Source organism: Hyperoodon ampullatus, assembly GCF_949752795.1.
Source record: "Hyperoodon ampullatus genome assembly, chromosome: 12".
Lineage (NCBI taxonomy): Eukaryota > Metazoa > Chordata > Mammalia > Artiodactyla > Ziphiidae > Hyperoodon > Hyperoodon ampullatus.
Window position 1 is genome coordinate 56,481,733 of NC_136925.1, and position 26,104 is coordinate 56,507,836.

The 26,104-nt window shown below is 36.1% G+C and overlaps 1 protein-coding gene across 2 annotated transcripts in view; it reads left to right on the top strand.

The window, feature by feature from the left end:
• Positions 1–26,104, top strand: part of LAMA2 (laminin subunit alpha 2) — a gene marked incomplete at its 5' end in the record, with an annotated part of 604,254 nt that overhangs the window by 240,896 nt on the left and 337,254 nt on the right. For both annotated transcript variants that reach the window (XM_079716968.1, XM_079716967.1), the window contains 4 exons: positions 14,417–14,596; positions 17,735–17,824; positions 19,421–19,538; positions 25,085–25,263. In XM_079716968.1, coding sequence (XP_079573094.1) covers positions 14,417–14,596; positions 17,735–17,824; positions 19,421–19,538; positions 25,085–25,263 — 567 coding nt within the window. The remainder of the gene's footprint in view (positions 1–14,416; positions 14,597–17,734; positions 17,825–19,420; positions 19,539–25,084; positions 25,264–26,104) is intronic.

Consider the following 26,104-nt stretch of genomic DNA (forward strand, 5'->3'; position numbering starts at 1 on the left):
TGATTATGGTCCAATGCTGTACAGAATAATGGTAAGAACCTGAACTTAGGCTACTGTTGACATGGATCATATTTGTTCTTATTGTTCAATAAAGCATATAAAATTAACACCTAACCTCTTATATGAAAAACTTCCTTAAAACTTTGATATTTTCAAATGGTATCTAGTCATCTGTGCACATCAGTTGCAAACCTGGTGACTCCAACAAAATTTTAAGTATGACTGCACATTTATAGAGAGTCCCTTCCTTTGACAGATCCTTTTCCTTTTCATCTTTCTCTTCTCACAAACTATTGCCCAGATGTTGGTAGTTCTACAGCCTCCTCTTCCTGTAGTCCATGTGTTGGCACTTGGTCACCTACTCTGTCCTCAGGCCCAAAGGCTGTCATGTCAGGGGATGGGAATATAAGCCATCCCCAAAGCAACAGTCCCAGCATGGAGCTGGAGGGGGTTTGAGCTAGAAAGTCCTCTGATCATTCTTTCTCTTAATTCTTGTGTGAAGTTGGATATGAACAAGGAGGCAAAATGCAGGAAGAGGTCCTGCTCTTTCTTCTTGACACATAATCTCCCGTTGAAGTTCAACAATCTTAGTATTTCCAGATTCACCTCTCCATTGTGGGTGGGAACTTTATCACTACTACTTCCACTGTTCTGAGGCTGCCCAGGTTGCTGATAGGTAAAGAGGACAGCATATTCTAGTTAGCAAAGAGACATACAACTGTTTGTTAGTTTTCTTACTCTTTCAAGAGTAACAACAATTAGCACTTAGTTTTTCCTGTATGCCAGGCATTTTCTATTCAGGTTGCATGAATGATCTTTTTTAATCTAGCAGCAGCATAATAAGTAGGTATTATTATTATTACTTGCCTTTTACAGAGTAAACTGAGGCACAGAGATATTAAGTCAATTGCCTAAATTCACACAAGTAGTAAGTGGCAGAGCCAGACTTTGATCCCAAGCAGTCTGCTTCAACATATATGGTCTTCAGCTGTCATTAACTATCTGAACACACACAACACACATCCACACATACTATCATACAAAGCACCAGAAACAGTATTAGCCCAAATTAGAAAAGCATATATGTACAAACATTTTTGTAGTCTTACATACAGACTCATCGGTACTCAGATTTACAAGCCCACTGAAATAAAAAGCCCTCAGTTATCTAAGTATAAAATTTTGTTCCACAAAAACACCAACTTATTTTATTAATTGTTTTTACTCTGTGCAATGAAAAATCTTAGGATTAAAGAGGTAAAACCTGCAGTTTCTTCTTACAAAGCTAGGCTAGAGGCCATATTTAAAGTAATTGAACACATGTTTTCACTTGAAAGAATAGAAACTTGATCAACTGTGGATGGACAGTTTCACTCTAAAGATGAAATAAAATGAAGCAGGGCAAGAATAAAAACCATAAGAGGTGAGTGGAGAATAAGAAAAGATATGAAGAAGACACCAAAAAATTAATAATGTGAAAGCAAAAAAAGAAGAGAGAGAAAGGTGGCAAAAGAAGGGAACATTCAAAGAATGAGCCTGTCCTTGTATTGGTGCAAGAAGGCAGTCGGGGGACACATATCAGAGGGCGGGGGACGCGGCAGTCAACTTGCACACACATAGGTCAGGGATATCAGAAATACACCAAGCCTAGAGGGCATGCTCAATCTTGAGGACCTTGTGCTATGTTCAGACCCCTCTCTAAGGATATATTAGTATGTCTCGATCATTTAAAATCTCTGACATGTCGTTTGAAGTTGAACATTTCTGAATGTTAAATTAGTTGAGATTGCCAATGACCATCCCCAAACGCTATTCTATATAAATGAGAAAAATCAAATTAATGTGTTTTTATAGCTTTCATTTAAATACTTGCAACACACACACACACACACACACACACACACACACACACATACACACACCCTTCTCTCTGAGGAACTCTTGAGTCAGAGAATGAGAGACTGCATTTCTTTTTCAAGTACACATCTAGGTTTTGTTCCAATCGAATGACACAGGATCTGGCACTGCATTTAGACCTCTTGCTCCAAGATTTTATTTTAATTTTAAACAAGTGTTCCCACACAGGGACTGAAAACAAAACAGGAAAATGTTGCTTAAGTTTTCCTTTGTGTTGTTATTAAATGCCTTTCAAGTGTACTGATTGTTCTACCCTACTAATGCAGGTCATTGTACCCTCAGTTGCTTTTTTTCTATTCGGAACTGTCTCTAACAGCTCTCCACAATAAGGAAGAGCATGTTAGTTTCACAGATATTTATTTTTGGTATTAGAACATTATTTTCCCCTTCCCTCTATAACTTGAGATTTTAGTACTTCCTACTTAGTAGAATTTGCCATAAAGTTTAAATTAATTTTTTTGCATACAAGCGTGTGGTTTTCACTTACTAAAATGCTTAAGTACTAAACCTGTCATAACTAATTTCATTTATTATGATGTTAGTAAGACCTTAGGGGTGGGTTCTTTTCAGAACAATTGGTTCTTTAGCCTTCGATTCTTGGACAGGTTCTGGTTCTGATTTTGATTAATGTAGAGTTTGCTTCCATTTACCAGGAGGTTCTCTACTGATATGAATCAATGCCAGGAGACGTTGATGAGGTCTGAGGCTATCCCTTGCCTTAGTGATCCTCTGTGCTTTAATATACTTCATTCTTGCCCCTTTGCAGGAGGCCTGGACTCCATCTGACCTGGGGGTGGGTCCTGAGTGGTGACCTGGGGCATGGTAAACAGTTTACCCGAGGAAGTCTAGAACAAATAAAACTAGTGGGATAAACCTGACACAAATTCATGAAGAAAAGCCAAGAGGTGGGGAAATTGAACAAGCTAGATAATTCCAGAGGAGCAAGAGCAGGATAATAGAGAGAAAATGAAGTTAAAATACTGGTGTCAGTCACAGACCAGTTTGGAATGGAAGTAAGGCAAATAAATAATGGAGAGCATGTATGGAGAAGATTGTCTCACCAGTGGAGAGCTTAATGTTGCTAGAAGTCTTCAAATAGAGCCTAGATAACGAGCTATTATTCATTCAACAAAAGCTGACTAAACCCCTATTCTTTGAGGTAGTGAAATGGTGAGCTGAGGAACTCAGCCAAAGAAGTCAGACTAGAATCAGAACACATCTTGGCTATACAAACTTAGCCATCCTTGTTAAAATTTCAATGTCTATTTTCTCTTCTTAGAAAAGGAGATAATAATTGCACCAATTTCATGAGGTTGTTGTAAGCATTAAGTGAGTTAATACTATTTGAGTTAGTACACAGAGATTATATGCAAGAGTGTCCAGTATCCAGTAAGTACAGAATCATAATCACTATTGTTTTTATGAGTAAACTCCGGTATATTGCAGATAAATTTCTGAAATAGCTATGAGGTTGGAATAGGTAACTAATGATTTATTCTCTTAATCTATCTCTGGTTGAGACGCACCCAGAACAAAATTTGGAGCAATGGAAATGTTTGAGGAGAGTTGAAAGAATTTTTCTTCTGGTGATTTTTCCTTCATGGTCTGCTCTGAAGCGACTCCTCTTAGATTCTTTTCTTGCTGTGAATTTCAGATGATGTCTATATCCCTATATAGTCTTAGCTGGACAGCACAAAGATTTAGTAATGACACCTGCATTTGATAAAATTTAAATGAGACGGTCCCAAAAGAGATTGAGAAAACCTATTTTGACAACTCTTCTTTTATCCATGCAAATATTGTATACTTTAATGGGAGGAAGAAAAACACAAACAATAAATGAAAAATTCAGAACTTGGAGTACTTTTAAAAATTATTATTTGAAAATAATTATAAATTTTTAGATAGATGTAAAATGAGGTCATGTGTCAAGGTCCTTTTTGAGGGAAAAAAGATATTTACATTTAATAATTATTTCCTTTTTTTGAAAATTTCAGGAACTTAATTGTCATTGTTTCTTTCATACATCATGACTAGTGGGCTCTTCTATTCAATTATGATGGATTACATGTCACTCATCTGGACATGTTTCAGATGAAACTAATCTAAGAGCAAAGGGCTTAGAATTAAATGCTTTGCTGGATTGCTTTGACTTGTACAAAGCAAGAACACCACCAGAAGCTTTTTGAAAGAAGGACCATACCAATTTTGAAACTTTGAGAAAATTGGAACTCCTAAAGCAGCTAAGACTTTACTTCTATTTTTAATCTTTCCAAACCACTTAGCTTTTCTGTATGTTAATTCCATAGGATTTAAAAAGCACTGCCACATGAAATCTGGTATTTGTACAAAAAATAAATAACTCTGACTAACTCTGATACAGAGAGTTAGAGACAGAGAGACAGAGGGGGATTCTCTTCTTTGACCAAGAGAGAAGCTACACAACCTTTGGAGCACAATATTTTAGCTAGTTTCACTAAGAGAGGAGAAAAATAAAAACATAAGATGACAGGTACTCAATGAAGAAAACTGATTTCCTTATTCTACTGTAGTTTATTAATGACCATTGCTTTGACAGTGATGAATCTGTGTAAATATTTCATGGAAGGAAAAGTTTTCATCCAGGAATAACAAATTCCAGAATTGTAATTCTAAAGAACAGGAGGAAAGCAGTCTAAATTTCAGGGACAATTGGAGCCAAGTAGGTGTCAGAAAGGAGATATTTTATGGGAGTCTGAAAGACCTGTTAAGACTAAGCTCAGGGTACAGGTGTCAGTGATACAGTCATATTTATTAAATAGTTCATTAAGCTGACATTTCCTTATATTCTTGGAATAGATAAGTTAAGGAAGTTAATGTCATTCACAGTCTTTGACATTTTATATGTTAAAATATTACTTTTCCAGCAGCACAGTAGTCATCAACCATGGAAGTATAGTTGTTTTGGTTGGGCTTATAAACTTCTGATGATAGTGTGATGTTTATTAAGGACTTTCCAAGATAATTCAGTAAACTACACTCTGCATGAAAAGAAAATCTTTCCAGTTCTGTTAAGTAGGAATACTGAGGCACCTAAGGATATACAAGTATATTGCATTATTTTTATATTTGAAAATGGCTCTATTAGTGACTTCAATAATTTTTGGATGATTTATCCAAATGTTGGGGCAACAGGAATCCACCTGTAATGTTTTTTAGGTACTTGAATTATTACACCTCTAGTGAGATTTATTGAATTATGTCATAAAATTTATGCTAAAATTCTTGATGTACATCTAATAAATGCAGTTAAAAATATAGGTGAAATATATACAAAGTCAAAATTTAAATGACATACACAATTCAAAAATTGTGAATGTTTGAAGAAAGAGTTAATTCATTGGAAATTCTATCACAGTCTATAATATTTGGGCACTGTTAATGATTTACTCATTCAACAAATAATTATTGAATCAACTATATGCTACTCACTATATTAATCACTAAGACTATACTGTAGGGCTTCCCTGGTGGCGCAGTGGTTGAGAGTCTGCCTGCTGATGCAGGGGACACGGGTTCGTGCCCCAGTCCGGGAAGATCCCGCATGCTGCAGAGCGGCTGGGCCCGTGAGCCATGGCCGCTGAGCCTGCGTGTCTGGAGCCTGTGCTCTGCAGCGGGAGGAGCTGCAACAGTGAGAGGCCCGTGTACCGCCAGAAAAAAAAAAAAAAAATGACTATACTGTAAATAAGACAAAGTTCCTACTCTCATTGAGCTTACAGTCTAGTAGCAGATACAAGCAAGTAAATAGTCAGTGATCACAGTGGAGCTCAGAGAATTCATAGGATGAGCTCCTAGACAGGACATGGAAGTGTTCATGGAAGGAAGGAATTGACATCTTAGCTGAGACCTGAAAGGTATAAAGTATATCTGTGCTAATGGGAGCAGTGGGGAGACATAAAACATGTTTGGCAAAAGGCCCAAAGATGAGATAGATCATGATACAGAAGGGAAAGTGAAAATGATTCAGTGACCTGGAATGTAGTAAGCATCAAATAAATATTTTTGAATGAATGAGAGACTGACTGACTAAATGAATGAATGAGAAATATTGAAGCATGAAGAGGTAGTCTAGAGATAAAGCTTTGTAAGCATGTGTTTTAAGCCCTCAGAGTATTTCATTTTCTGGATGTACAAATGAACAGTATTTTTTGTGTGTGTGTGTGGTACGTGGGCCTCTCACTGCTGTGGCCTCTCCCGTTGAGGAGCACAAGCTCCAGACGCACAGGCTCAGGGGCCATGACTCACGGGCCCAGCCACTCCGCAGCATGTGGGATCTTCCCGGACTGGGGCACAAACCCATGTTCCCTGCATCGGCAGGCAGACTCTCAACCACTGCACCACCAGGGAAGCCCCAAATGAACAGTATTTGAATTAATAAAAATAATCATAAAACAAGAGTCATTAGTTGGAGGAAATAACCAAATATGAGGAAAAGGAAAATGAAAAGAGGACTTCAATAAACTGTGCCTGATATAACTGGAAATAATGGACTAGAAAAAGATTCATTTTATAATACCCCATTTTCTCATTAAGAACCTAACGTTTCTTGATAGGGAAATCTCTAGTCTGAAATGTTTAAATATTTTATTAACTTGTATTATAAATGACATATTAGGTAAGTTTTATTATTTATCTAGTGTATTTTTATTACCCATGAATTAATTTTCATATATTCTTGTATTTTCATATTTTTAAGACTTTAAAAATATTGCATTGATTTGGAAAGGTTTTAAAAGCTACAATGAAACTTTTCTGATAAGGTAAGGAAGGTTATTTTTCAATAATTATTCAGTTACATATAATAAAACTAATGACAATCCATAAAGATGATAATACATTTAGTAAAAACTTTTCTTGTAGAAGCAATGTACTCTGTAATTGTTAATTAACTTTATCAATAGTTATTGCATGCCCATAGAGTTTAAGGAATATACTCTATAATTTAAGTATACTCTATTGTGTTGTCATGGACTCTTGTGTGACTAATAGCACATCCAATTTATTGGTTGGATTATGAAATAGTCAGAATATGATTGAAGGAACTAACCAATGGGTAAGGTCCACTTTGCTCTGGTTGAAATTAAGTTGAATAGTTCTTAAGTTGAAATACAATGTCTTATGACATTTCTATGTCCTTATCAGCTGAAAATAGCCTGTCAAAATGAAACTTAAAGTTAATTAATGTTTAACTAATATTAACAAATGTAGGAGACCTAGATATAAGGAAATTGTGGATCAAAGCTGTTAATGCCTAATTTTCTGTAAATCAACTTAACCCAAAATGCTTGGGTAGAAAGTGATATGAAGGATTACTGACTTTAATTTCATTCTCTGGAAATACCATACACAAAGATTTACTCATATAATAACAGAAAAATCTGATTAATTATTCTGTGAAATTGCTTTACAGGTAGGAAGCTAGTTGAGTATGCTAAATATTTAGAATTTATATGAGTTTCTTTATTCAAAAATTTTTACTTAGCACTCAGTTATTTTTAGATATTATCCTGTTTTCTGGGGATTATGTCAGTTAACAAAAAAGATAAAAAATCCCTGAACCCTTGAGACTTATGTTCTAGAGAGTGAAGAGGAATAATCAACAAAGCAAATAAATCATATTCACGGTATGCTAGAAGAAAAGTACCGTGGAGAAAAATGAAGGAAATAGAGGAAATTGTGAGTGCCAGGATGAAGTTCGCACTGTAATTAGATAGTCATGGAAGGGCTCATTGAGAAGGCCTCGTCTAAGCAAGGTTTAAGAGAAATGAGAAAGTGAGCATTGTAATATCTGGGAGAATAACATTCCAGGCAAGGGATCCCAAGTTTAAAAGCCCTGAGGTAAGATCCTATCTCACATGCCCAAACAAAGATGGCAGGCTGGCTGGAGCAGTGTGGATGAGGGAGAAAGTAGGAAAAGAGCTCGAAAAAGTCATTGTTTTCTCCTTTGGCAGTATTAAGGGGTAGGAGTGGGGCGGTGACATTGCAGACAGTATAGGATCTCATAATTCATTGTAAAAATTTTGGCTTTTATTGGTAGTGCAATAGAGAAGCATTGAAAGGTCTTAAGGAAAAGCATGACATGACCAGAGTTATATTTTTCAAGGAATATTTAGAGAGCTCCCTGAAATGTGCTGTCCTTGACAAAATTTGCAAGCCAGTTTTTGAGGCACCAAATTATGAGGATAGAATAAAAGCTTTTGCTCACCTTCAGGAAATAATGACTTTTGTATAGTTTTCTAATGATGAATGTGATTATGGTATGGGGTTTGAGACGGGAATGGACCTCTTTTGCTATGGTTTACACTATTTTCATAAAGTTGATGGCCAGCTTTTACTGCTTGCATGTAACCCATTGAAGAGGAGTCACTTGGCAGAAATTATTGAAGATCATCTGGCGAACAGAAGTAAAGAAAACACTGACCAACTTGCAGCATGAGTGAGAGTTGGCTTTGTTTGGTCCATAATATTTTAAATTATTAATATTAAAGTTATGATTTTTGTTTTTAAGGAATACAGAGAATAAATTGATGGAAACATTTACTAAAAACTTAAGAAACAAAAACAAAACAACAGCTGCTATGTTGCAAATAGACCCTAAGGAGGTGAGAGTTGTAGCAGGAAGACCTGTTCAGATCCTTATTGCTGTGCACAGACACGAGATGATGAAAGCTCTCGGACCAAGATGGTTTTAGTAGAGGTGGTGAGAAGTGTTTGGATGCTGGATATATTTTGAAGGTAAAGCCAACAAGATTTGCAGAAAAGTTGGAGGTAGGAAGAAGGAAAACAAGAGTAGGCAAGCATGACTCCAAGTTGTTGGTCCTGGGTAATTGAAAGGATAAATTATTTAATGAGATTGGGAACACTGGGGGTGAAGAAAGGGAACTCAGTTTGAGACATAAGTTTGAGGTACCTATTAGACAGTCACATAAATGGATCAAGAAGGCAGTTGGATTCTGCATCTGGACCTTAGGAGAGATCAAGCCTGGATATATAAGTGTGGGAGGCATCAGTATAGATGGTATTTAAATCTGCGAGCTTTGGTGGGATCGCTAAGTGAGTGTGGATAGAACAGAAGACAAGGCCAAGGACTGGGCACCGTGGTACTCCAATATTAGAAAGTTAGGGAGGAGAGAAGGTAGTAAGTAGAGAGAGAGATTGGGAATGGGTCGCTGGAGGCAAACAAAGACAGTGTGGTGTCCTGGAAATCGATGGAGTAATCAATTGTTTCAAATGCTGTTAATAGATCAAGTATGGTGGAGACTGAAAACTGATCATTTAGAGGCTCCTGTTGACCACCCAGAGCCAGAGTCAGAGCCTTTGTTTGTGCTGTGCTAGAAACACAGTGGCAAATTGTTGCACTGTCACCTTTTCCTAAGCTTCATACAGATCACCCCCTTTCTCCAAACGTATGCTTTCTTTCTTTTTTTTTTTTCCCATGCTGGGTAAAATACAAGTGATTAAGTTCATTTTTCAAAGTTATCGTTGTGATCTTATTCTCCCTCTCTGAATTAATATCACATTAATCATGATTAGATTTAAGAGGTTCCACAAGTCTCAACCACTCATTTACATACATGTTCTTTGACCACACCTATAGATAGCTGATCTCATCCTATACATATGAAAATTATTGTTCTATCTCCTGGTGCCACCTTACTTTCAAATTGTTATACCAATTTCATTGACACATTTAGAGACCGATAAAGGGGATTTTAAAATGTTCGTCAAGTTATCAACTCCAATCACTTCCACTACTCATTTCAAAGTTTCTTATCCTTATTAATGATCCTTAAGTAACCTTCATTCTCCCATCCATCCCATCCATCCGCTCAGTAAACTTCTATCATTGGGGAGGCTGTTAGGAATATAGCTTTTCCAGTAATCTAAAGCAAATGTAGTAATATAAATAGAAAAACATAATAATAAGGGGCCATTATCCATACTAGAATTTTGATTATTTGCTGCATAAAATATCTTTAAATTATATTCTAATTATCAAAGTAAAAATGCCATAGAGGCCCTCAAATCTTATCCTTCTGCAAGGGAAACATGATTTATGTAATACCCTTACACTAATAAAAATAATTTATTTGGATGGGTAGAGTGTAATATTGATTTTGTCATTTGGTCGTAAAAAGAGATGATCTCTCATGAGTTTTTTTTTTTCCCCTTTATTTATCTGTGAAAGTTAATTTCAAAGAAGAGTGTAATTTTAAAATCGAAAAAACCGGTGGTTAATCAGGCTGATATTTTCAGTTGGAATAAATTCCTTTGACAGCATGAACATGTATCCACTAACATGTCTGTAATGGAAGTCATTTCAGAAGACACTAGACTGCCACAGACTTCCCACAGCCTCGCAGCAAGACAGTGGTGGTCTTGAGGAATGATACTTTTCATCTTTTTGAAGATAGACACCCTCCAGTTGTCACCCCACAGGAAATCAGGAAGTATGCTAAACTATCCAGTGGAGTTGGAATTACACAGTGAGGTTCCAGTGGAAATATCTTATCCAATATTATGATTTATTTTGAAGGAGAGTTTTTTAAAAAAGGAAAAAAAATGATGGAAGTAAGCTGCAGAAAACATGGCCAAACAGCTGTCTGGTTTTCTGTCTCAGAAACAGCTTGAGACTAACTATACTCACAAGATCTCTTGGCGGAGTAGCTTGATGAAAATACAAAAGCTGTGAGAAGTATTCTTTTGCTGAAGGCTTTCTTTCTCTATCATATTGTTTATTAACGTAAATGAGAACATGTTCACCATTTTTTAAAGTTCCTGTATGTTTAAATGAGGCACTTACTGATTCCATGTATAGCACAAATACAGTTCACCATAGCATTAATGCCAAATAAACCTTAACAATTTTTGGAAAACTTAATTCTAGACATGGTCTGATTTTCTCCCTTCAAATAGCATTTTTAGCAGCAGTCGAGTAAGAGCTTGATAAGACAGAAATTTAGCATGAATTCAAGGGCACTGGTGAATTTTTAGATGCCAAAATTAATCTCTAAGGGGAATTCATTTTAATTGCTTCATACATCTATTTATTCATTCTTAATCGTTTAATGGATAACTTCTTAAGTAATAGAGATGACTTGATTTTAAACACATTTCTGGCTCACCTGTTAGATGCCAGAAATGTGGAATATACAAGATCTGTCTTACTCTTAAAATTTTCTACATCGGGGGGGGGGAGGATATTCAGTATTTGGAGATTTATTAATTTAGGAGACCTTGTATTTTATCATCCTCAAAAGTTGATTTAAGTGAATTTATTCTTTACTAAATATCCAAGGTAGGTTCAATTAGCTGGGACATTTCATATTTTTATCATGAAGCATTTTGATTCTATTCTTTGTGGCATCAGAATTCGTTTCTCATCTCAGAGTTTGCTGTATTTATTCCTCTAGTGACTCAGTAGTTTATTGGCAGTCAGTTTGTAAAATTCTCTCAGGGATTATCTAAATGCAGAATGTTAGGAATGGAGACACACATTGCGTTTCTTGTCAAAAAATGTAATTAACACAAATGATATATTGTCTTGCAAAAGTGGATGAAAATTCCAGTGGGTGACCTCAAGTCACAGTTCCCAGTGCACTTACAGACTGTTGTGTTCCTTAATAGCTCCCAGCCCAGCACAGGACTCCTTTCTTCTTTTTCTTATTTTATTTTTAACATCTTTATTGGAAGACAATTGCTTTATAATGGTGTGTTAGTTTCTGCTTTATAACAAAGTGAATCAGCTATACGTGTACATATATCCCCATATTGCCTCCCTCTTATATCTCCCTCACACCCTTCCTATCCCACCCCTCGAGGTGGTCACAAAGCACCACGCTGATCTCCTTGTGCTATGTGGCTGCTTCCCAATAGCTATCTGTTTTACATTTGGTAGTGTATATATGTCCATGCCACTCTCTCACTTCGTCCCAGCTTACCCTTCCCCCTCCCCATGTCCTCAAGTCCATTCTTTACGTCTGCATCTTTATTCCTGTCCTACCCCTAGGATTTTCAGAACCTTTTTTTTTTCTCAGATTCCATATATATGTGTTCTATACTGTATTTGTTTTTCTCTTTCTGACTTACTTCACTCTGTATGACAAACTCCAGGTTCATCCACCTCACTACAAATAACTCAATTTTGTTTCTTTTTATGGCTGAGTAATATTCCATTGTATATATGTGCCACATCTTCTTTATCCATTCATCTGTTGATGGACACTTAGGTTGTTTCCATCTCCTGGCTATTGTAAATAGAGCTGCAATGAACATTTTGGTACACAACTCTTTTTGAATTATGGTTTTCTCAGGGTATATGCCCAGTAGTGGGATTGCTGGGTCATATGGTAATTCTACTTTTAGTTTTTTAAAGAACCTCCATACTGTTCTCCATAGTGGCTGTATCAATTTACATTCCCACCAACAGTGCAAGAGGGTTCCCTTTTCTCCACACCCTCGCCAACATTTATTGTTTGTAGAATATTTGATGATGGCCATTCTGACTGGTATGAGGTGATACCTCATTGTAGTTTTGATTTGCCTTTCTCTAATGATTCGTGATGTTGAGCATCCTTTCATGTGTTTGTTGGCAATCTGTATATCTTCTCTGGAGAAATGTCTATTTAGGTCTTCCACCCATTTTTTAATATTGAGCTGCATAAGCTGTTTGTATATTTTGGAGATTAATCCTTTGTCCATTGATTCATTTGCAAATATTTTCTCCCATTCTGAGGGTTGTTGTTCATCTTGTTTATGGTTTCCTTTGCTCCTTAGCCTCCTGTGTATGCATACACAAGCTGTGTGTGTGTGTGTGTGTGTGTTCAGTCCAAAACTTACCACTCAATTTCAGTTTCTTTAACAATTTTAATCTCATTTGATTTATTGCATAGGTAATAATGCATTTACAAAGTACAAAAAAGTGAAAGTAGTTCTTCCTATCATTATATTGAGAGTTTCCTTATACTTTTGTAAGGTACATATAATTCACTGTATAGATGTATAATTTATTTAACCAGTCTCACATTGATGGATATTAGATTGTTTCCAGTCTTCTGCTATTACCAAAAAATGTGGTGGGAATTCAATATAGTTTTACAGTTCATTAATTACATGTTAGTTAGTGATATATATATATCTGTAGGGTGATTTCCCAGAAGTGGAATTTCTAAGTAAAAAATTCTGTGCATTTGTAATTTTGACAGTTATTGCTTAATTCACCTTCATAAGGACCTATGCCATTTTACACTCACACCTGTAAGTATGTGAGGATTGCTGTACCTCTTTAGTCTTGCCATCAGGGAGTATTATCAATATTTTAGGATTCTGACAACCTGAAAAAAATGGAAAAGGTTTTTAGAGTTGTTTTAATTAATGGTTCTGTTATGAGTGAGGTTCACTACCTTATCAAAGTTTAATAGCCATTTATATTTCCCTTTCTTTGAATAGTCCTCTTACATCTTCTGTTATTGTGTCGTTGGTATTTTTTCTTGTTGATTTATAGGAGTTCTTTAGGTATTAGAAAAATAATTCCTTTATCTGTGATAAAAGTACTTCTTATTTTATCAAATGGTTTATTACCCATTAGAATTCTCTGCTCTCATGAAATCCCTGTTAGAACATGTGGGCCCCATGCCTCCAAATTACCTTTGGAGGGTAATTCCTTGACCATTTCTCCATTTTTTTACATGGAAAATGGCATGGTTAGATTTGATTTCTTCTGGTGTCAATTGTGCTAAGTTATTTTCCTGAAAAAATTGCCATCCTGTCCAGGTTTTAATATTTTCACAGAGTGTATTTTTCATAGAATGTGTTATATCCTTAGTAAATTTTTTGCCTTCTTGATCTATCAATTACTAAAAAACAAACAAACAACAACAACAAAAAAAAACCCCAGCTTATTGAAATTTCTCACTGTGCTTGGAGATTTGTGTAGTTTTTCTTGTAATGTGTCCATTTACGCTCTCCATATATTAAGGCTATATAATTAGATACTTTCAAGTTCAGAATAAAAAAAAATTAAGCTCCTGATGGTTTCTTGCTTTTGTCTGATAATTTGTAACTTTATTATACCAAGTTTTCTGGTTTCCCACTATATACTACAGTCTTAAATAATGTTAGGGCACAATAATTTTCAGAAAAAGAATGACTGACTTAAGAATTTATAGAAATCCTAGGAAAGTCAAGTAGATGCACTGCCTTGGAACAGAGAAATATGGGTAATTGCAGTATATAAAACACACCTGAAATATAAGCAAATAAATTGCATGTATATGTACTAAAGCATTCATAAAATTCCTCAATTACTTCACTGCATTCCAGTAAGTATATATGAACCTGTATCTGCCTGACTAACTGGGAGAAAGGGAACTTAACTTTATTTTTCTAAGAAAAATTAAACAAAACCAGATATTTAATTTTTGGTAACTTTAATTGTCAAATGATTTCCCACCTTATGTAGATTCACATCTCTTTGATCAATGGGAGACCGAGTGCTGATGATCTGTCTCCTGAACTGCTAGAATTTACCTCTGCCCGCTATATTCGCCTGAGATTTCAGAGGATCCGCACCTTGAATGCCGATTTGATGATGTTTGCTCACAAAGACCCAAGAGAAATTGACCCCATTGTCACACGAAGAGTAAGTTACAATGAATCATACTGGAACTTGTGAATGATATTGCAGCCATCGTTTTAATTGTCTGTTAAATAGTTTTAAAAGATATTTTTCAGTGAAGAAGTGACTTTGAAAGGCCACAGACCTTCCTTTGTTTAAATCTAAGCTCTGCCACTTATTAGATGTGTAACATTTATCAAACTTTTTAACATTTCTAAACTTTAATTTCCTCTTTGGTACGATGGAGATTGTAATGCCTAGATCATTATCTTAATTTTGAGGCCTAAGTTAGTTTTTCGACACTTTGGGTAATCCATACTACTATTATAATTGGCTTCTGGTCGGGGGGCTTACTACAGGAAGGGAATAGGCTTTGAAACATTTTTGGTTGCAACGCACACTAAGAAATACATTTTATATCATGACTCAGTACACAAACACACACACACACATCACATGACATCTTGATAACCTTTAATGTGCATAGATCAGCTGGTGATGTGGAAATGCAGATTTGGATTCAGTAGGTCTAGGGCAGAACTGAGAAACTGCAATTCTAATAAATTCCCAGGTGATGTGGATGTCACTGTTCTGTGGACCATTTTGTCTAATTAAATAATTTAGTTTTATGCTTCATTAATGAATCACAAGACACTGCTAGTTCAAAAGAGCGCTGCTATAGGAAAAAAGTGATTATATATACTATTTTATTTTCCTTTATGAATTGAATATCAGGAAAAAATGGTTATAGCATCCTTTCAACAGATCATTGAAAGTAGGAGCTAACAAGTGTTGTTTTCCAGTGTTAAACAGGAATTTGAGAGATTATGACATAGATGATCAGCCCAAGTTGCTGTGAGTGATAACTGTTCTTTCTCCTATCCACGCCTCACCGTATTCACTGGTTTACTCATCTCCTTTATATGCTGCTACACAGCCAAGACACTATTATCAAGAGAGTCAATTCAGCAGTAAATCCATAGAACAAATATATGCTAACAGTGGAGGAGAAAAGAGGATTGTAGGGAGAAACTGAGTTTGTGAGAAAAAGCATTGTTCTAGAATGACCCTACTAAGGTTAGACGGTTGCCACAAATTACCAAATTGCTGAACCGGCAGGCTGAATACTGAAGGGTGGTACTTTTCACAATTCCTGAGAACCCCTCGCATATTTTCTCTTCTCATTACTTAACTTACTCACACCTAACCTTTCCATCATTGCAAAATAACTTTTAAAGTTTTATTGTCCCCATGCAACACGTGTTGGATGTTTTAGTGCCCTGTATTTCCAAAACTGAAATAATTTTACCTTGTCTTATATTTCAGTATATTGTAAATTGTCTTATGCAAAAGTAATCATTATTTTTCACCAATGTTTAGATTCTTCGCTTGTTAAAAAAAAGATTTTTAATTATAATTTTGGCATGACTTAAAAATACACACCAAGGAAGATTGAATAATTTTGAAGTGAAATTTAATCTTTCCTGACAGTATATCTATCAAAGAAAAAAAATCAATGGAAATAAATGTGTTCCTTTTATCATCTTTTGCAGAAAGCAGAGAGGGGTTAGGGTGCACATGTATTATTTATAACTTCATTGTACATGAGCCTTTAAAATAGTGCAGTAAAATTCAACATATAAATATGTTTTTTGAAAGTACTCAAGTTCTATAAACACTATATATAAATTTAAATATATAAAAATAGGATATTGAATTTTAGCTCCTCTTCATGACACAGAAATGAAGCATTGCACATTTATATTTAAAGCAAATTTCCCAATTTTAAAAATGCCTACAAAACTACTGTATCAGCTTTCTGAGCAACTATCCCTGTTTGTATCTGTATTATAAGGTGATGAAGTTAGTGAAAAGCAGACTTTTTTATGTTTAAACTAAACCTAACTTCCTTGCAAGTTACAATAGTGTGAGGTCTAAGTATATCAAGTAAGATAAAGTAACAAAAATATTATAAAAGAAACTATACATAAATAGCAAAAACAAAAAAAGAATTTTAAAAAGAAGTAAAGAAAAGAAGTAAATTGGAAAAGGGAATTTGTAGTCAGGGAACTTTGTGTCTACCTACTTATTCTCACTAAATGTGTGGGGGGTTTTTTTAGTGTAAATAATTGGAATAATAGAACTGTCTACCATAAGATGGCTATTTGGATTCCATAAGGTAATATGAAGTACTCTCACAACTATAAAATGCTATATACAAATTAAGTAAAATTTTTAAATAGTCCTGTTCTGTAATTACAAATAATCTTTTAAAAATAGCTGAGTATGGGCTTCCCTGGTGGCGCAGTGGTTGAGAGTCCGCCTGCCGATGCAGGGGACACGGGTTCGTGCCCCGGTCCGGGAAGGTCCCACATGCCGCGGAGCGGCTGGGCCCGTGAGCCATGGCTGCTGAGCCTGCACGTCCGGAGCCTGTGCTCCGCAACGGGAGAGGCCACAACAGTGAGAGGCCTGCGTACCGCAAAAAAAAAAAAAAAAAAAAAAAAAAAAAAAAATAGCTGAGTAGATGAAAATAATTAGAAACAGTCCTGTTAACTCAGATAGGAAAGTAATTGCATGGATATTTTACCATAATAATGAAAAAAAAGTGTTCACATCTAGTTTACTTCTTACTTTATGTTAAATCAATCTTATAATTAATTTTCATTTTCTTCTTGATATGGTTAAGAAATGTGTTGTTATGAGCACTATTTCCCTAAATTTGTTGATTCTTTTCAAATCCATCAAGTAAAACAGTCTGCGTATGATTCATGAACACCGATGTTCCTATAATGATAATAAAAGAGGTTTTCTTTCTTTCAACTTTTATGAAGAATAAGTGCCCTTGCTCCCCCACCCCATAACAATTTGCTCTCAATAATAAATACTCCAGCATGGAGTATTTGTACTGTGCAGTACTTGGTACTGTCTGTAAGAAAGAAATTTCTCAAACGCCCACCTAACATAAATTAGAGGCATTCTGTCCCTGGGCTATGACTTCAATGTGAGGAGTTACTGGATACTTTTGTGAACCTTCTGTTGTTCTCTAGTGCTTCAAACTAAGGATACAAGCAGAAAGTCAAGTTTTTAACTGAATGTTCCCTTTTGTTGCTTTCACCTTGCAGTAGTCTTAATAGGATTTCTCTCTGGATTGCTTTTTTGCAGTATTACTATTCGGTCAAGGATATTTCGGTTGGAGGGATGTGCATCTGCTATGGTCATGCCAGGGCTTGTCCACTTGATCCAGTGACAAATGTATGTATATTTATAGGATGCTTAGGTAAAATGAAGCTCTGAACTGTAACATGCTTCATGAGAAGCTTTGCTGACAGGGACGCTGTGAATGGGTGTCAGGCCCCCACTTAACAGAAAACCATGCCAGGGTGAAATAGAGCTGGCAGGTAGAATGATAGACTTTGAAGGCAGCCATCACAGTATCAGAAAACAGATTAGTTTTCTTCCAAAAAGGCTCCAAACTGGTCTATATATTTTGAAACCTTTCTAGCTATGACAGCCAGCTGTATGATTTAGCTTTAGAGAATGCCTGTCATCAATCACCCTGTTTCTTTTAAGAAGTTTCATCAAAAAAATTAATGCAAACAAATGAAAAATGTACGTGGAAGTAAATCTAAATGACCATGGAATCGGAGGCTGAGATAGGACAGGGGCAGGAAGGAGTGGGGTGGAAGAGAGTATTCAAGAGAGCTTGAAACCACCAGGTCAGAAAACGCTGGAGTGGTTTTGGGTTGAATTTTTCATTAATGACAGTGGACTAAATGAACATAACCTAAAAGGGAAGATGAGGGCTTCCCTGGTGGTGCAGTGGTTGAGAGTCCGCCTGGTGATGCAGGGGACATGGGTTCGTGCCCCAGTCCGGGAAGATCCCACATGCTGCAGAGTGGCTGGGCCCGTGAGCCATGGCTGCTGAGCCTGCGCTCTGCAACGGGAGAGGCCGCAGCAGTGAGAGGCCCGTGTACCACAAAAAAAAAAAAAAAAAAATGAAGATGAATGAGCATCTGTTTTTCTCAGTCATAAATAAACTGGTGAAAAAGAAAATCATGCACTTTATAGTGTATGGAAGAAATATATTCAATAGTAAGATCTGTGAATGTAGCTACCTATGTAAAGATGTTTTTTCCTACTAAAACTGTAATGCAAATGGTATTTCTCAAATAGTATTAGTTTTCTGACTAATGCATCATAGTATTACCTCCTCAGGAAGATTCAAATCCCTGGCATATTTTTCTGGGTAAGGTTGTGGTCCTGCTTTCTTCAGAGTGTGGGCACTGTCTATCAGGGGTATTGATGAGCAGTATTTCCCAAGCTTTGAGAGACCACATGGCAGATTTGGAGGGCCAGTTCCACGTGATGAAATAAGACTGTACTCAAAACACAGACAGGAGATTCAGGCTTGGGGTATTAGATTTCTATGCTATCCATGTCCCTCCATGCCTAGGAGTCTACTCTTTCCCCTCTTCCTACACCAAATGTTAATTGTACTTTGAGGGAATCCTTAAAATGGATACATCCCACCCAGAAGACCTGTGGATCTCAGGAATCAGAGAAGGGATTCTAGTCTTCTAGACTACTTCCAGCTGGGTCTCTTCTCTCTTCTACGTCTGAGCCCAGTGATTCCAGAGCCAGCCTGGATCTCCCTCCCTAAGCTGGTGTTGATCAAATATACCCACTCCCAAGGCTGGCACCTCTTCCTTCCCAGACTGACGCGAGTTTTAGATTTTGGTACATAGTCTTGATGTTTTCTTTTCTCTTCATTCTACCTTTCAGGGGAAGCCCCTCATTTATGGTTCCAAAGAATGCTGAAAGTATGCTTTTTCCCCATTTTTTGACTAGAAATCCCACTGTGAATGTGAGCATAACACATGTGGTGATAGCTGTGATCAGTGCTGTCCTGGATTTCATCAGAAACCGTGGAGAGCAGGCACTTTTCTGACCAAAACTGAATGTGAAGGTATGTCCTGACAAGCCAGCACCATGGGTAATTAATTCTTCCTTTCCTGGGGCACAGGTGCTATAAACATGTGCTGATTTCAGGTGAGTGCATACTTCCAGTTCATATATTTTATCCAAGACAGTAGCTGGTAAGCTCATTTACCCTCCTGCTTTAGAGTTTTCACATTTTTTTTTAATTTGACAAATATTTAGAAAACACCCATGAATTTACCACTGTGTGAGAATAATGAGAAATAGATAAAAGCATAGTATACACTTACTGTCATCAGGGGTGAATCTGAAGATTATAGCATAATATATATATACAAATGTAAATAAACATTCAGTAAAACCTACAGGGTATAGAGATTACCCTTCTAAACACGTATGTTTATAAAATGGTTCTGAAACCAGTATAGCTCCAGATCCTTCTGCCTGTTCCCTTTGTAGTTCCTCCCCTAAATAGCTTAGGTAAATAGTAAGTAGCTTTTGAATACCCATCATCTAATAAATGGAGAAAAACCAGAGGGGAGATATCAGACCCTACAGGTTAGAGTCAGTTTATTATCTGGGAAAGAAAGGACTCTGATTCATTAGTAATACTTATTAAAGGGTAGTGTTTGTGGGCAGTAGCTGGGAAGAATAGGAGAGTAGAACATAACAGACAGAAGGCAAGAAGTCAAATTTGTGGAGAAAAAATATTTATTTTAATAATAAGCATTAATATTTTAAATATGTGGTTTCACATTAATAACAGTATAAAATGCTACTATTAGAAATGGTATCAGTGACAATTATTAGCATAAACTATGCTATAGTAATTATTGGACAGTGACAACCAAGAAAAAGCCGGTAATGAAAAACCATAAAACAACTGGCTATGCAAACATTTGCCAACAAATACTCATTTATACTTTAATATGATCACTTTTGAAGTTTTTCCTGAAGGGAAATACCCAAGAAAGGTAGCAGATGACTTTGTAGCCTAATATTGCCAACTGTCCCAACACAGTGACAGGGAAACTAGAGAAACTTCTGTTTCTGGAGATCTGTTCAGGCCAAGACGAGACCTGAAAACAAAGACTTCTGCTGAACTATAAATCCGAACTAGCCAGAAAGCCCAATTCTATTGAATTCAAATATTAATATTTTAGTGAATCAGTTCTAATCACATTTTTTCAGTTCAATAGGTGTATGTGGTCACCAAAACAGGCTTGGTAGACATTTTAAGCCAATATCAACCTTATATATTTATTGAATAAAAATATTTATCATGTATCATGTGTCAGACAAGATAGGTCCTTAAAATTATTGAAATTGTAACAGGCTTTAATCATAAAATATTCCCCAAACATAAAATACATTTTCTTTTCAGTTTAAGATTCTGCCTATCCTATCAATGTCTTGAGTCCCTTCATTTTCTGCACATATCTCTTTTGCCTTTTGATTTGTGTCTGCGTGCTTGTGAAGATATTTTGGTTTAAAAATCACTCATTGTTACTGAGATGTATCTGAGGGAATGGGCCACCACTACCCAGTGTTGTAAGGGGGGGTATCAGATGCCCAGCCCTTGTTTTTTATCATCTACCCCCAACCCCATTCCTGATGATCCCTCAGGATCTCCACAGCTTCTCCCAACAAGAGCAGACGTTCATTCCTAAGACTGAATTTAAGTTAAATGGCACCATGAATATCTCTTCTCAAACTTCCTTAAATACAATTACTTTCTCTTCTGCTTGTGGAATATCAGCAGTCATGCGTGGAACTTTTGAGCATTTGAGGGTAGGGATTCTTCTTGATGTCTCTGACATTCTGTCACAAAGTTATCATGATGTAACGTTAAGTGGATCTGCAGAATCCTTTACCACTCTCCACTTGTGTGTATGTGTTTAAACAAGGAAACAGAAAGGATGGATCAGACTTATTAGCAATAGGGATGGACAAAGCAACACAGAAGGAAATTTCCACTTGCTTCTATATACATTTTTATAAAATAGTGTTATTATAAAACAATTTATCTTTCTTTGTGGAAGAGATGGGAGGTTGTATTTCCAAACTGAAAAAATAATTTTTTTTTTTGAAATCCACAAATTAAAGATAGGGGTCTTAACCATAAAACCTTGTATAAATATTGTGCTTTGGGCAATGTATACATTCGTAAAAGCTTATATGAAAATTTTATTTTCCAAGTTGAATTGTGTTCCAATCACCTCTTAATATTTAGAAAAATCCTTCTGCAACGTGACAAATCCCTCTATAAAATGAATAACTGCCTTCTAATTCATTTGAATTTAATTTTGACTTTTATCAATCTAGCTTATTTGAGGCAGGTTATATCTCTAAAGTGCAAAGGATATGTATTCCATTGCTAAGCCTCTACTAACAGACAGTTTCTATCATGTGTCTTGGACATTCTGTGAAATAACAAACTTCTGATGAAAAATGGCTCTTTGTGAGTAGATACTATCCATGTCCTCTAAGGCTATAGATAAAAGCTGTTCAGGCCCAAGACCTTCAAACAGCAGCCAAGGCTGTAGGAAAGGGCCCTCATACATGGAGTGTGAAAAGGACTGCTCCTCAGGCATCAGTCTTTACCTACATTAGCTCATGGTTATAAGTACAGTCAGCAATACTAGTTCTAAATAATGTGAGAATAAATTTGTATTCCTCTGTATTTCCCTCTAGTTGTACTTGTAGCAGAAATCTTGACTATTTCTTGCAATATATTTTTACAAGATTTTTGAGAATTCTTGTGCATTGTCCTAAAGGTATAAAACTGCTTATGATGCCTAGTGATTTATATTTGTGACTACATGTCCCCTAGAATACATTTTGAAAACTCTCCATTAATATAGCAAGAGTATTATATCTTAAATCAAAAGCCAACAAGCTGAAGAAGATATTTGCAACAAACAAGAAAAGGAGATAATATCCTTACTATATGAAGAGATCTTCCATAGCAATAAGAAAAAAATTCAAAACAACCTGTTAAAAATGAGCAAAGATCAAAACAGATATTTCTCAGGAAAAAAATATGACATAACCATATAAAGAAATGATCACACTTATTTATAATTAAGGAAGTATCCATTAAAACAATAAAAGTACTTTTTTTAAACTTACCAAAGTGTTCATTCATTCACTCAACATATGTTTGAATGCTCACCGAATGGAAAATGTTGGTAATACACAGTTTTGGTGAGGCTGTGGGGAAACAGTTTTATCCTATCTATCGGAGGGAGAGTAATCTGACAGCATTTGCAGAGGGAATTTTTTCAAGTTAATTAAAATTAAAATTTCCCATGCCCCTTGACTAGAAATTGCACTTGCAGGAATTTAATCTGTAGATGGACTTGGATAGCTGTACAGGACATTTTATGATCCTTGTCTTTAGTACCCAATTGCTAATACCACTGCTACTGACATTTACAGGGCTGAGTATTTACTGTCTCAGGTATTCTGCTAGATGATCTGCATTCTCACCACAACCTAAGAGTTAAGTACCAAAATGACGCTAAGACTTGAACTCTCTCCTCAAAGTCACTCAGCTGGCAAATGGGGAGCCATCTAACACCAGACCCCCACTCCTACCCCCACCTCCATTGCCCTCCTGGTAGGTACTCAGTGTTATAAAGGAGAAATCTGGAAACAATGTAACTGCCCACTATTAGGCATCTAATTAATCAAGAAGTACCCAGTGTAGCCTTAGGGAAAACATAATACCAGTAGAGAAGGAACCATGCCATTTACTGTTAGTAAAAATATAGTTCAGAACAGTATATAAATGTCCCCTTTTGTGGAATTAAAAAAAAGATTGAGCTGTGTGCCGCACACAGGCCTGTGCACGTGCATACACATGCACACATACACACACACATATAGATGTGGAAATCAATGCAAGGACACCTAAGAAACTCAACATATGAGGAAGGACACTGCATAGTATATTTTTTGCCTAGTTCCCATCCTAAAATAAATTCTACCCATTTTTCAAAGCCTTACCCAATTCTTCCTGGGGAAGTGATTTTTTCATTCCTCTGAACTCCTGTAGTGTGATATGAAAAAGAAAAGGAGAAGAAGAGAACGGGGCTACGAAAACATAGAGGATGAAGATGAGAGGAAGTGGAACAGGGAAAATCAATTGGGAACTTATTTATAGCACGTTATGCTAATGATTTTACATGCATTTTTATTTTTTATTTTTTTTATTTTTTTCGGTACGCGGGCCTCTCACTGTTGTGGCCTCTCCCGTTGCGGAGCACAGGCTCCGGATGCGCAGGCTCAGCGGCCATGGCTCACGGGCCCAGCCGCTCCGCGGCATATGGGATCCTCCCAGACCGGGGCACGAACCCGTATCCCCTGCATCGGCAGGCGGACTCTCAACCACTGCGCCACCAGGGAGGCCCCATGCATTTTTAATATCCCTACCTCATAATTACTACTGACCACTTCATGTTTTATATGGAAACTGAGCTTTAGTGAAATGAAGTTCCCTACCTCACAGGACTACTAAGGAGTGAAGAGGACACCCAGATCCAAGACTGGCACAAAATAGCATGATCTCACCACTGAGCAAACCAGCTCTCATCTTGTCCTGATACCTTGGCACTTATCGTGCAGCTTTTTCTTATCAGATAACTTGAAGGGATTGTGGTAGTGGTTAGCCCTGCAGACTCTGGAGCCTGACTTCAGAGTTTGGCTTACAGTACTGATTTGGTGAACTTTTACTAGTTACTTCACTTCTCTGTGCTTGAGGCTCCTAATATATGAAAAGAGGTTAATAGAGTCTGTAAGTCACAAAACTATTTGAGAATTAAAATCAGTGGTAATAAATATAAAACATTTAGAACAGAATGTGGCATATAAAAACATCCCTAGGTTTTAGTTATGATTAGTAGTAAAAGAAAGAATAACATTTGACTCTTGAACAGCATGGATTTGAATTGCAAGGGTCCACTTATAGGCGGATTTCTTTCACTAAATGCAGACAACAGTGCTACAGTACTACACAATCCATGGTTGGTTGAATTGGGGGATGAGAAACCAAGGACGGGGAGGGCTGGCTGCAAAGTTATACTCTAATTTTCCATTGCACAAAGGATTGGTGCCCTTAACTCCTGCATTATTCAAGGGTCAAGTGTATATACTAAGCATCCTTTTTACCCGTAGTATCTAACACAGAGGTTCACATATAATAATTATTCATTACAGATTACATGGATGTTAATCATTCAGTACCATACTTCAGTAATTTGTTTGTCATAATAGGAAAATGTAGGGTGAATTATATGAAATATCAGTTTTATAAGATAAAATCAGTCAAATATTGGCAATTTCATATGCTTCAGCTTAATTTATGTTTTAACTATTTCCAGTTCCATTAAAACATGCAAATTTATTAATATGTCTAATAAATCCAAGTACTTTCTAGATACCTTTGTATTCATTATATATATATAATGTAATATAATTTTCCATATGGTATAAAAATCTCTTATGTAACAAAATATTATTTTAAAATATATCTGAAATTAATGTTTATAAATTTATTTTTCCCTAATGCAGCCTGTAATTGTCATGGGAAAGCTGAAGAATGCTATTATGATGAAAATGTTGCCAGAAGAAATCTGAGTTTAAATATACATGGAAAGTACATTGGAGGGGGTGTGTGCATTAACTGTACTCGAAACACTGCTGGTGTAAATTGTGAGACATGCATTGATGGTTTCTTCAGACCCAAAGGGGTAAAGTATGCTTTTTCTTTCATTAAGTGTTATTTTGGCTTTTTCAGACAGAGATGTATTATGGGGAAAAATAATTTTGATAGCTTCTCTAAATAATTGGACTTCAAATTCTCAAAGGTGACTAGAAATATTTCATAGTAGAAACTGTATAAATCTTTCAGGATATGATATAAAATATTTCCATCTCTCCAGAAAGTCCCATTGTGCCTCATTCCAGTCAGTCACCACCCCCAGGCAAACTCTGTTCTGATTTTTAGAGCATAAATTTGTTTTACCTCTTAGTGAATTTCCTAAAAAAGAAATCATAAAGTACATAAAATTTTTGGTCTTCCTTTCACTCAATTTAACATGTTAAGATTTATTCATGTTGTACACATCAGTAGTTATTTCTTTTAAAAAAATTGCTAAGGAGTAGTCCTTTGCATGTACATATCTTGATTTTTAATCCATTCTCCTGTTGGTGGATATTTGGGTCATTTCCAGTTTTTGGTTAGCTCCTATAAAACAATTTTATATGAGTCTTTTTGTGGTCATGTGTTATTAACCTTGTGTAAATATCTAGGAGTAGAATACTTGTTTCATAGGATAGATATATGTTTGAATTTATAAGATACTGACAACATTTTGTCAAGTTAGTAATACTGTTTTACATGTTCACCAAAAATGTATGTAAGTTCTAGTTCTTCCATATTATCTCTATTATTTGGTCTTGACTATCTTTTTGAATTAGCCATTCTAGTGGATGTGGGTGTAGTAGGTATGGCAAGTGGATACTAGGCAATCACTAAGTCATTCCCATCAATGCTTGGTGCTACAGCAGATCTTCTATTATGAATTTTAC